We start from the raw sequence: 12,993 nt of genomic DNA on the forward strand, positions 1-12,993 counted from the left end.
GCATTGGAACGCAGCACTTTCAAAACATGAGGCATTTCCAGATTGGATTTTTCTCAGGCTTTCGCCTGCAACATCAGTTCTGTTATACTCACAGAAAATATTGTTACAGTTTTGGAAACTTGAGTGTTTTCTATCCCAAGCTGTCAATTATATGCATATTCTAGCATCTTGTCCTGACAAAATATCCTGTTTACTACATGAATGTTATTTTTCCCAAAATTTAAATACTGCCCCCTAGTCACAAAAGGTTAAATTACAGCCTTAATCTAACACTTTTTTTTAAACCCCATAATGACAATGCAAAAACTGTTTTTTTTAAAAACAGAAATACCTTATTTACATAAGTATTCAGAGCCTTTGCTATGAGATTTGAAATTGAGCATCATGTTTCCATTGATCTTCCTTGAGATGTTTCTACAACTTGATTGGAGTCCACCAGAGGTAAATTCAATTGATTGGACATGATTTGGAAAGGCACACACATGTCTATATAAGGTCCCACAGTTGACAGTGCATGTCAGAGCAAAACCAAGCCATGAGGTTGAAGGAATTGCCCGTAGAGCTCCGTGACAGGATTGTGTCGAGAAACAGATCTGGGGAAGGGTACCAAAACATTCTTGCAGCATTAAAGGTCCCCAAGAACACAGTGGCCTCCATCATTCTTAAATGGAAGAAGTTTGGACCCTCCAAGACTCTTCCTAGAGCTGGCCGCCTGGACAAACTGAGCTATCGGGGGACCAAGAACCTGATGGTCACTGACAGAGCTCCAGAGTTCCTCAGTGGAGATGGGAGGACCTTCCAGAAGGACAACCATCTCTGCAGCACTCCACCAATCAGGCCTTTATGGTAGAGGGGCCAGACGGAAGCCACTCCCCAGTAAAAGGCACATGACAGCCCGCTTGGAGTTTGCCAGAAGGCACCTAAAGGACTCAGACCATGAGGAACAAGATTCTCTGGTCTGATAAAACCGTAGGGATGGTGCCAAGGAAATCTGGCACCATCCCTACGACGAAGCATGGTGGTGGCAGCATCATGCTGTGGGGATGTTTTTCAGTGGCAGGGACCAGTCAGGATCAAGGGAAAAATAAACGGAGCAAAGTACAGAGATCCTTAATGAAAACCTGCTCAGGACCTCAGACTGGGGTAAAGGTTAAAAATCCAACAGGACAATGACCCTAAGCACACAGTCAAGATAATGGAATGGCTTCGGGACAAGTCTCTGAATGTTCTTGAGTGGCCCAGCCAGAGCCCGGACTTGAACCCGATCAAACATCTCTGGGGAGACCTAAAGAATAGCTGTGCAGCGTACCTTCCCATCCAACCTAACAAAGCTTGAAAGGATCTGCAGAAAAGAATGGGAGAAACTCCCCAAATACGGGTGTGCTGCCAAAGGTGCTTCAACAAAGTACTGAGTAAAGGGTCTGAATACTTATGAAAATGTGATATTTTTTTATTTTTTTATATACATTTGCAAATATTTCTAAAAACCTGTATTTGCTTTGTCATTGTGGGGTATTGTGTGTAGATTGAGGGGGAAATAACAATTTAATACATTTTAGAATAAGGCTCTAACATAACAAAATATGGAAAAAGTCAAGCGGTCTGAATACTTTCCGAATGCACTGTATCTGTAGTCAGATATATGTGAGTAAGATCCAAGGTGTCACCATACTCTCCCCATCCCAGGCCTCAGCGTTTGTCTCTTCCTTATCTCCTGAAGATGATGATAGTTCTTGTGATAGTTCCCTCTTTCCCTAAGAAATAAATAGCTTTTCCTCAACTGTCAGTTCCTTATATTGATTTCAAAAGAATGTAGCCTACTGCTCCAAATGTTGATTTTACAAGCATGTACTGCAAAACAGTTAGCACATAAATCTAACAAATCAAATGATTTGTGCATAATCATAACTGGGCGAGCCCACCCAATAAATGGATGACTGGGAGATGAATGGCTGTGACAGGACCGGTCACTGACACCATTAGCCTCTGTATGGCCTTGGCAATGTGGTGCTGTCAGAGTGGGCACTGATTGACGGCCTCACATTCACACACCCCGCCCCTACTGTCACCACTAGAACAGCTGTGACGTCCACTTTCACGTCCCAGTGCCACGAAGAGGAATGTGTGGATTCAAGAGGAAGCCTTATTGACTTTTCAAAACTGAGGCCAAGGGGGTTGGTTGGGTCAAACCCACAGTAAATCCTATGCCTCGATACATTTTCACCATGGTGTGTTATGAAGAATTTCAATTAAGTTAGACATCTTTTATAATACATTAGATATTACAACTTCTTTATTACAATAGCAGTACATACATTAAGTACATTGCAGAAAAATCTCAGCCAACCAGCTGAGGCAGCCAACCAGCTGTCAGTCTAGTCCCAGGCAGCCAGCCAGCTGTCAGTCTAGTCCCTGGCTCATTAGCAGATTTGGAGATGATATTAAACAACCCATCTCTCCCTCTGTGTGTGTCAGAGCGAGACATGTGAGACGTGCAAGAGAGATGGTGGTGTGAAGATGATTTCATTGTAAATTAAACACGTGTTTGCCACCAAGGTCATCAGCTGCCTCACAACGACAAGTCATGTGGTTGCAAGCTAATGGCTCTCAGAATCAATCGCCACTCCCCTGACACGTATCACACGTCCGTCCCTCCAAACAACACATCATGTCACTATCCCACACTGACATCAGTCTAAGACAAACACCAGCCTTGTTTCCCAACCCTGTTATTAGGACACACAGTCTCTCTGATTAAAGCTATCTGGGCTCCCAGGAGGGATGGTTTGCGCAAATTGCTTTGACTAATTATATGACACAGAATTGGTTTAGCAGCTGCCTGATTTGGGAGAGATGTATCGACCTGAAAAGTAAGCGAGCACTACTGACATGAAATTTGTGGATTCGCAAGGAATGGTTATTGATTTTTTTTTCAAGCCAAGAGGGGTGGTTTGTTAAAAAATAATCTAATGTTTCTGGATACATTTCATCCACAGTGAAAGATCGGCTTGGTAACAGTTCAATCAAACTGTAACAAGTATCTGTTGAGTGTCTATAAAGTGGGTGTTGTTAAAACTGTTTTCATCACACCATTCCACACTGCATTCGCTTACAACAACATCAAAAAAATACAATAGAACATATAAAAGAGGCGGCAGGGTAGCCTAGTGGTTAGAGCGTTGGACTAGTAACCAAAAGGTTGCAAGTTCAAATCCCCGAGCTGACAAGATACAAATCTGTCATTCTGCCCCTGAACAGGCAGTTTAACCCACTGTTCCTAGGCGTCATTGAAAATAAGAATTTGTTCTTAACTGACTTGCTTAGTTAAATAAAGGTTAAAAAAAAGACAATGGAGGGATTGTGAAGAGAAGCCGAAGTGATTATGAAGACATTTGACCCTGGCAGTCTGAGCCACTCATGTTGATTTCAGTCCAAATGTTAAATAAATGTTCTATGTGAGTGTGGCGGTGGAGGCTCCTGATTGCGGCCTAGGCTTCTCTATTCATAGCGAGCCATAATTACGGCTGAGTTCAAAGAGCTGGTGCCAGCCGGAGCTGGGCCCTATTTGGCATGCAAGCCATGTCCTCACCTGGTCTCTAGGATCTGCTGGCGCATGGTCTTGATGTATTCGAAGCTGTCGAAGCAGCAGATGTCATAGACCAGGATGTAGACGTGAGCGCTGCGGATACCTCGGCAGCAGGTGTCTGTCCACTCCTGGAGGAGGGAGGGGAGAGGATAGAAAAGTGAAGGAAAGAGAATTGTAGAAAGAGGAAGGAAGGAGACAGGAGGGAGAAGAGAAGACACGGGGAAGGCTCTCATTAGGAAGCAGTACCTTTTTGTCTGGTAATACTCAGATGCACTGTTTGATACATTTTGAATGTATAGTATAACTAGATAGTCTAGTTAATTTGCTGAAATTACTTGCAACATAGCATACTCTCTGGTCAATATGACAAAAACACAATCTGCTCTCTTTTGTCATTTTAATTTCTGCTTTATGATTGGCTCCTCGCTGTGAGAAATATTGTTTGCAAGCTAGTGCTTGCCTTGCATAGCTTTTCAAAAAGACCTCAAGCACCTCTCCATTGCAAATGAAAACACTGATTATCTTATAAATTATCAATTGAGTGTGAAATTTGATTAGTTATACCCAAAACTGTGGTTAATATGTGGACTTCAACACAATATTACTTTCTTTAAATGAGTAAGCCAAACTAGTAATGACATTTTCTGAGGTCTCAGTTCCATTGAACAGTTTCAGTTCAATATTTTGTTCTGTGACTGTAAAATTGTGTCTAGACGTGATGAGAAATCTCTGGTGCATTGAAAGGTCAATTTTCATTCAAACTTTATGACTGCAAAGCTGCCAGTGTTGTGTTTGAAACCACCTAAAGTGAGACAAGTCAAGACCATGACTGGGAGGAGAACAAGGGGTCCGAGACCAAGTCAAGTCTGAGACCAGAAAAATGCAGCCCAATTCAAGACCATGATTGTAATTTTGGTAAATCACCACCATAAGAGTTCAAAATGTCCAGTATTTCTGTGTTCATATTTCAGAACAACATATGGATTCTTTAGACATTCAGAATAGGGAAAATAGAGCCACTCTACAAATTATTACTAAGCCAAACACAGTGGGGAACAATGAGCCTTCAGAGAAGGGCTAAAGATGTATAAAATAATTATTATAATAATATAGAAATAATGATAGTTATTTGATTATTTTCAATGATGTTCTAATTTAATCTCATCAGTTTTTGTTGGAAAGGAAAGGGTTAAAACTGAAAATAAACAAATATCCAATCAGGATTTTTCTTTGCTTGTCTCTGGGGGATACATTGAGCTAGCTAAGTCAGCCATTGGCTAGGCCATCAGAAGTTATATAAAGGCATCTGCCATTCAATTGTATTAGTAAAAAAAGTATGGAAACTTCTGCCTTCTTGAAGGCCAACAGGTCACTACTACTCAATAGTGAGCAGTAGTTTTACCACAGTCTAGCTAGCTAACTTTTGTTGTTGGCTAGTTTTCAGTGGCAGCAGGTTTTATCAAAGAGGTTGTTGCTAATTTGTTAGCGTCTCCCTTTTCAAGAATAACTTTCAACAAGAAGTTAAGTTTCAAATGATCATCATCTGGTGAGTGGAACTGTGTTTTTTTTTATTAGAGTGTGCTTGGTGTTGTTCGCCATCTCTTTGAAAATAAGTTGTGTGTGAAACATTGTTGCATTTAAAGTGGAACTGACAGCATTTTAGCAACGTGAAATCTTATTAAAATTTGTTCATATACACCCACAGGAAGAATATTACACTTTTTTTTAAACATTCTGACATGTGACCACTTAGGTATGGTCATTTTCACATTTTACATAAATTCTTAGCATCCAGAATTCCCAAACATTCTAAGGCATTTGTGATAATTCTACCGCAGTAGAGTGGGGAAAGGGATGTGCCGGGACCATCGACACAGATCAGGGGGTTATCAATCAGAGCTACAGTAGACCTTTATACAAACAAGCCATTTGCCACACGGGCCTGTCATCATTCACTTTGAACTGGACTGTGTGTTTACAGGCAGTTGCAACAGCGCGACTTTCGATCATTAGAACACATTTGTCAAAAGCCACAAAATAAACCTGAATGGATTTCTACAAATATGTAAACACCACGGTCATCTTACAAAACATGAAAAGGTAGGCTCTCTCTCCCTCAGTTATGGCATCAACAACTAATGCTATAGCTATAGCAAGATAGGCTAAAATCTAACAAAGGAACATTAGATAAAACATCTCAAAATTTTTCAGCTAGTTGGCCGTCATAATTGCACTGATAAACGATGGAGAATTGTAGCCTCCTCATCCTTTTACAGCTTCCCTGCCAATGCATGCTTGTCCCAACCAAGCACTCAATTAACTAGCTAAAGGTAGCTAGCTTGCTACTTCCAGACACAAATGAGAGAACAGAGCTGGTGAGGCTGTTTACATGTCATCTAGTGCGTTCTTGACTAACTATTACTTTTTTTGCCTGCGTTTACTGACACCCGTCATATTCAGCAGGTGTTGCATGTTGGTAAATTCATCAGTTGTTCTGTCCTCTGGAACATTCAGATGAGGGCTCTCAAATCCGAGTAGATAGCCAGAGTGAATTTGCCAATGCAAGAGAAATGCTAACTGTATAACAGTCGTTCCAAGTTCTTGCTAACTAACCAAATGACTCCTGCATCTCTAGCTGTGTATGTATAGCCACCGAAAAACGATGAGGGGAAAATTCAGTCACTCACCCACTCCTCCAGTGTTATGACATGACAGCTTGCTAGCTAGCTGCTAGGAGAATATCTAGCTAACGTTAGGCTCTGTGTTTTTAGCTTGCTACATAAATAGATACGCTAGCCTATTAGCCATGTTATGACTGACTTGTGATCATTGCCCTTGCTAGTTTAATTGTATTGACATTACCAGCCTTAGTTACATTAGTCCGTTTTTGTCCAGAATATTGAGTCATTGAAACTCGAACAGTGCATCCCGAATGGAGGCAGCAAACAATGTACCAGGCCAGCTGTGATTTACAACCTGATAGCAATATTTTTTTGATTCTCCAGAAATGTATTGGTGAATTATATTAATCATGCATTTAACTGCATCTATCTACATTCTACAATGCCTTAGTGTACGTCATGGAACTGAGAGTCAAAGAGTACCTATTTTTAAAACCTCTTATAAAGTTGGCTTTGTGGCATAAACAGGGAATTTGATATTTTTGACTTATGATTGTCTTTTTGTTTCATAACTGCAAAGTAGTTCAAACGCTGTCAGCTCCACTTTAAACTTTAGGTCACTGGTTACTTTGTGTGCTAAACATCAAATATTTGTTTCAATGGGAAGTAATAGTTGTACATTTTGATTGGGAAATGCTTAATGGTTGTGTGTTTGTTTTCTTATGATTGGGACCTACTGGCTTATTATGTACGAGTTTATGGTTATCCTTTAACATCATGCTGTGTTTGACTGCTGTCTTTCCATCGGCCCTATGCAGTGGTGCCTGGAGAAGTGAGACTACTCTAACTGTGCCAAAAAGTTCCCAAACGGCCCACCCAGCGAAGGAAAGGCACCCTAAGTGAAGATTCGTTTTTTTAAATGAGTTTTCCTGTAAATTCTAAAAAATGTCACTCACAAAATCGCTCTTTTTTTTATAGAAAAATACAAAAATGTGATGTCTAAGTCCACAACAATGCTTAAATCACATCAATCTGATTGGGTGGGCATGTCAGGGCCTGGCTCTCCAGTGGTTGGGCCTGGGTGCAGTGGTTGGGCCTCTGTCCACCCAGGCCCATCCATGTCTACACGCCTGATGCAAACAGTGCATGATGACAATTGCGCATCACAAATAGCCTACTAACCAACACTTCAGACTAAACTTTTTCAATACGTGGTTTGTATACCCATTCAGTGGGCGGAACGGGGGCGGTCAATTGGGACTGGGTCAATTGTGTGGGACTGTGGGTCAATTAACCTTGTGGACGCTCTGATTCTAGTTTGTGAGCTAGGAAGAATACTGCCTGGGAAGGTCTCTCACTCAGAAATACGAGATGGGGAGGGAGGCGGGGGTTGGTTGATCTCAGGTCTCCCCACTGGAAGACCGAGGTAGGGGGAGCGGGGGAATCTATCATATAGCACACCTCTAACTTTGTACAGTAGTAATGCAATTAGTAAAATTAGTCACACTACAAAATGCTACCAAATAAACCACAATTTATTCATAATACTGTGAATATATAGTTTCACAGACATATTGTTGCATTTTTTTCTGGTTTGTGCAAAATCATTAAGAATAATATAAAACCAGTCTGCACACCACCAAGGTGAATTGGTTTAGTCTTGACTCTTTGTTGACAGTGTTGGGGGATGGGTAATGTATTGATGCTGGAGTGCCAAATCAACACAATTATTTTTCTATTTGTCTTTTTGATATTTATAAGTTATTTTTGTATATATTTTTTATATTTATACAGTTTTAAATGTTATGATTATTTATTTGTGTTGTTCCAAATGTCTGGATAAAAATTACAGTTAGTGCAGAATGGTGCTTTTTCTTTGTTTGTTGGCGGGGGCGCTGAAGGGGGGGGGGGTTGGCCCAGGGAGCCATACAAGCTAGAACCGCCACTGTACCCATTGTTGCCTTAGTTAGTATTTACTGATAGATATGTTGAATTGAAACGTATTTTCTACCCTAACGCTACCGATGTCATTATTCTGGGAGCTGCTCCATGCCAAAACCAGTTGAGAGCTGTCCACTCTTGCTGCATGCAGATGATATTCCGCTGAAACTAGACTGTTTGGCGCGCATGTGAATACATGTCACGTGCTTTGCGATTGTGTAAACTACTTTGTGAATGATTTCTCTATTGTACTACATAATTGATACATCGTATACCTTCACTACACTACTTTGATACTCATCAGAAGGGATTATAAACAATGCCCACTGAAAAAACTGGGTAAACGGTTTAAATATTCGTGTACCCTCTACTACATCACTGGCCCTTTAAATTATTATTTTTTTTACAAAAAGTGCACTCATACAATAATGCGCAGGTAATTCGGTTGCTGTCATTTCAGAATCACGAACCTGTCACAATATATATATATATATATATAAAGGCTGTTAAGATATTAATGTTTCAAGAAAGGAGTGTATATATTTGGCCTGGTGAAGCTGTTTTATGCGCTGACTGAATGGAAGCTGATAATTATTCGTTTTTTACTCCGCTGGTCTCGGGAAGAAATTACGAGTCCTCACTGTCCGAGACCGAGTCAAGACCGAGACACCAAATATGTGGTCTCTCGAGTACTATAACAATAAAATCTGCTTTAGCAGTATCTTCTGGACAGAGTAATAACCCCATGTAATTTATCCCTCTTATAACAGTGTTCTCAGGAGAGCCCTGTGTTGTATAATACATTCATCTGAGAATATCAGCTATTTGAGTAAAGATAAAAACAGATTTCTTCCTTTTATGTGACATCCTAGGTGAATACAGAGAGCAGGTTGTCCGCTTTTCTAACCCAATGACAAAGCTGCTGACTACACACTTTCAGATGTGTGTGTGTGTGTGAATTTAAATTAAAGGGACTGCGAGGCATCAAAGCAGTGCATACACAGCATCAAATCAGAAGTGCCTTCCTCTCCTCATGTCATGATGTTAAAATGGACCTTTCACCTGTCTATAATGTCTAACCTGCCACACACATCAGTTCCCATCACTGGTGTGCTTTAGTGGGACAGTACCTGCATTGAGTTCCCGGGGAAGCTGGTGATGGCAGGATAGTCGGTGATCTGCAGGTCGTGCACGTGGCCATTGAGCACAGCAGCAGACAGGTGGACACGGCGGGCGCGGCTGGTTGCCGGGGTGGGCGCCTCGCTGTAGTCATCGTGGAGGAAGCGCTGCACGATGGCAGTCTTGCCCACGCCTTGTGCCCCCAGCACAGCGATGCGGAAGGGAGGCGGCATGCTGCGCCCCCCTCGACCCCCTGCTGCTGCTCCACCCCCCTCCCTGTTCTCGCAAACCACCGGCCAGTGCATTCAGGGTTGTGCAGCGCATAGTCCCCACAGGCACAGAGGCAGATGTTGTGGTGGGGGGCACGCTCGGCCACATTCATAGACCACCAACACCCCCTATCCCACTGGTGGAGAGAGAGGAGAATGGAGAGGGGGTGTGAGAGAGAGAGGGGGAGGTAGAGGGATTGGAAGAGAGAGAGAGGGGAGAAAGACAGAAAAGGGGAAGGAGGGAAAGAGGCATAGGGAGACAGAAATTGGGAACACATAACAGGTATTGGTCATTTAGTTCATTTGGAGCTTAGGTATGCTAATTCTGGATAATTCTACATTTCTACATGAAAGTATAGGTTACTTTGGCAAGTGCATTCTTTTTACCACTGCATGCCTTTCATTCATCTACAAAAGGGAAACAAAAGCACTAAGCTGCTAAGCAACCAACTAAAACAAGAAGTCCTATATACAAGGACACTGGGAAGATGAAATAACATATACTGTGAAAACCAAAGTGCCACTGTGCAATCTAAATTCGCTTATTGACAAAATTGAAGCTCAAAATAAAAGTAACTCAAAATATTTATTTAGTCACTCTAAAATCTGTTTATTGTCTTCCAGATGGTTTATTGGAGGTGTGGTTTTGGAGTCAGAAAAGCCTAGACAGACTAGACTAAGATTGCTTATTAAGGCATCACTTCATTATCCCTGATAGTTTAAAACGTTTCATGAGTAATCTACAAAATGTACACATCTACAATAATCTCCGAGATGCATTACTCCAATATGCCTAACAAAATTCCAACCAAATCTATATCTGAAGCTGTACATCATTAACTCCATTTTTTTGGACGACAACAATCACCATTCAAAAAAAGTTGCCATTCCAACAAATGGAACCAAATTTAATGGGCAATCAGCAGTAGAAACAATAATAAAGCACCTCTCTGACCCTGTTTTGGTAAAAAGCAGAAGGATGGGGCTGGAGAAATGTAACCACTGTCAAATTCACAGACAGAGCTATGGATGCATCTGATCCATCTCTACGCAGACGACACCATTCTGTAGACTTCTGGCTCTTCTTTGGACACTGTGTTAACAACCCTCCAGGCGAGCTTCAATGCCATACAACTCTCCTTCCTTGGCCTCCAATTGCTCTTCTTTACAAGTAAAACTAAATGCATGCTCTTCAACCGATCGCTGCCTGCACCTGCACCTGCCCGCCTGTCCAACATCACTACTCTGGACGGTTCTGACTTAGAATATGTGGACAACTACAAATACCTAGGTGTCTGGTTAGACTGTAAACCCTCCTTCCAGACTCACATCAAACCTCTCCAATCCAAAGTTAAATCTAGAATTGGCTTCCTATTTCGCAACAATTCACTCATGCTGCCAAACATACCCTCGTAAAACTGACCATCCTACTGATCCTCGACTTCGGCGATGTCATTTACAAAATAGCCTCCAATATCCTACTCAATCAATTGGATGAAGTTTATCACAGTGCCATCCATTTTGTCACCAAAGCCCCATATACTACCCACCACTGTGACCTGTACACTCTCGTTGGCTGGCACTCGCTTCATACTCGTCACCAAACCCACTGGCTCCAGGTCATCTACAAGACCCTGCTAGGTAAAGTCCCCCCTTATCTCAGCTCGCTGGTCACCATAGCAGCACCCACCTGTAACACGCGCTCCAGCAGGTATATCTCTCTGGTCACCCCCAAAACCAATTGATCCTTTGGCCGCCTCTCTTTCCAGTTCTCTGCTGCCAATGACTGGAACGAACTACAAAAATCTCTGAAACTGGAAACACTTATCTCCCTCACTAGCTTTAAGCACCAGCTGACAGAGCAGCTCACAGATTACTGCACCTGTACATAGCCCATCTATAATTTAGCCCAAACAACTACCTCTCCCCCTACTGTATTTATTTATTTTGCTCCTTTGCACCCCATTAATTATATCTCTACATTGCACATTCTTCCACTGCAAATCTACCATTCCAGTGTTTTACTTGCTATATTGTATTTACTTCGCCACCATGGCCTCGTTTTGCCTTTACCTCCTTTATCTCACCTTATTTACTCACATTGTATATAGACTTATTTTTCTACTGTATTTGTTTTACTCCATGTGTAACTGTGTTGTTGTATGTGTCGAACTGCTTTGCTTTATCTTGGCCAGGTCGCAATTGTAAATGAGAACTTGTTCTCAACTTGCCTACCTGGTTAAATAAAGGTGAAATATTTATATATATATATTTATATATATATATTTTAAATGCAAGGACTGACAATCTATGATATCAAAATGCTAGTTGTAACCATGTTTTGGGGCTATATAGGGTTTGTTTACATTTACTTTGTTTACAAACATTAGAGTAAAACGATCTTATATTTCGAGTTCTGATGGGGTACTACAGTTAAACTAAGTTCATGAAGCATTTATAAGTTATATTATTCAAGAATCAATGGGTACAAATCATTTATTTATACGTCCAAAAATGTATGTAGCAACTGCTGATTGCCCCTTTAAGTTTCCCTTCCAGAATATGGACAACAATAAAGAACACGCGCATCACCTAGTGGAAGAAATGGTAGTATTCTGTACAGAAATGACCTCAGACGAGGTCAACTTTGTAAAGTGGAACATGTATCGATAGTGTTACATTAGATATTAGTCTATCATCCAAAATTCTGTTTGATCCGGAAAAATAGCACAATCACATATTAAAAAACAAATATCTCCATCTTTGGATAGGCTTTATGGTTAGCTAATAGGCTTTCATGAAATGCAAAAATAAACGTACGCATGAGACTTACATTCCAACTTTGTGCGAATATAAGCAAGTAGAGCTGTAAAAATTAAGAATAAAATGAATGTAAATAGACCATCTTGCAGCTGCAACTCTAAACAACTCCATATGAGTATAATGTGATTAGAAATGATAGTACATGCTTACCGTGCGCACAGGTATTGTGCGATGCCGATGCCGTACGGTGTAAATTCCAAAGTGCTGCTGCAGATACACCTGCGGTGATGCTGATGTGTGTAGAACCTCATTCGTTGGCTTCTTACTGACATATAACGGTCTCAGGTGGATACAGTGAAGAGTCCTAAAGATACAACCTACTCTCTCGTTAGTGGAGAGACGACACGCGGTCTAAACGCCCGTCATATATTGCAGGCAGCAAAAATCACAAGCCTTCAGTACATCCACGTAATTCATGCAGGCTGGTTTCGTCAAAGACCAGCCTACTTTAGGGGTGAGACCTTAAAGTGTGTAATAGTCTATGGACGTAGGGCCATCACGTCTTCTGTAGCAACAGTGTTTAACAACAGACAGCCAAAATATAGTGAACAACCTAGCATTTTAGGGAAAGGTACGTTCCGCACCAGAATGAAACGGGTTGCCAGACACTTGTCAGAGAAAGGTATCTGAAATT

General features: G+C 41.3%; 1 protein-coding gene across 1 annotated transcript in view; it reads right to left on the bottom strand.

The window, feature by feature from the left end:
- The window catches only part of rasl10b (RAS like family 10 member B), a 17,769-nt gene extending 4,980 nt beyond the window's left edge, over positions 1 to 12,789 (bottom strand). The window contains exons 1-4 of the mRNA XM_020463895.2: positions 12,510 to 12,789; positions 12,370 to 12,402; positions 9,279 to 9,673; positions 3,590 to 3,714 (exon numbers count right to left, since the gene is read on the bottom strand). Of these exons, the coding sequence (XP_020319484.2) occupies positions 3,590 to 3,714; positions 9,279 to 9,572 (419 nt within the window). The 5' untranslated portion in view covers positions 9,573 to 9,673; positions 12,370 to 12,402; positions 12,510 to 12,789. The remainder of the gene's footprint in view (positions 1 to 3,589; positions 3,715 to 9,278; positions 9,674 to 12,369; positions 12,403 to 12,509) is intronic.
- Between the last annotated feature and the right edge of the window lie 204 nt (positions 12,790 to 12,993).

The sequence above is a fragment of the Oncorhynchus kisutch genome, linkage group LG28, assembly GCF_002021735.2.
Source record: "Oncorhynchus kisutch isolate 150728-3 linkage group LG28, Okis_V2, whole genome shotgun sequence".
NCBI classification, from domain to species: Eukaryota; Metazoa; Chordata; class Actinopteri; order Salmoniformes; family Salmonidae; genus Oncorhynchus; species Oncorhynchus kisutch.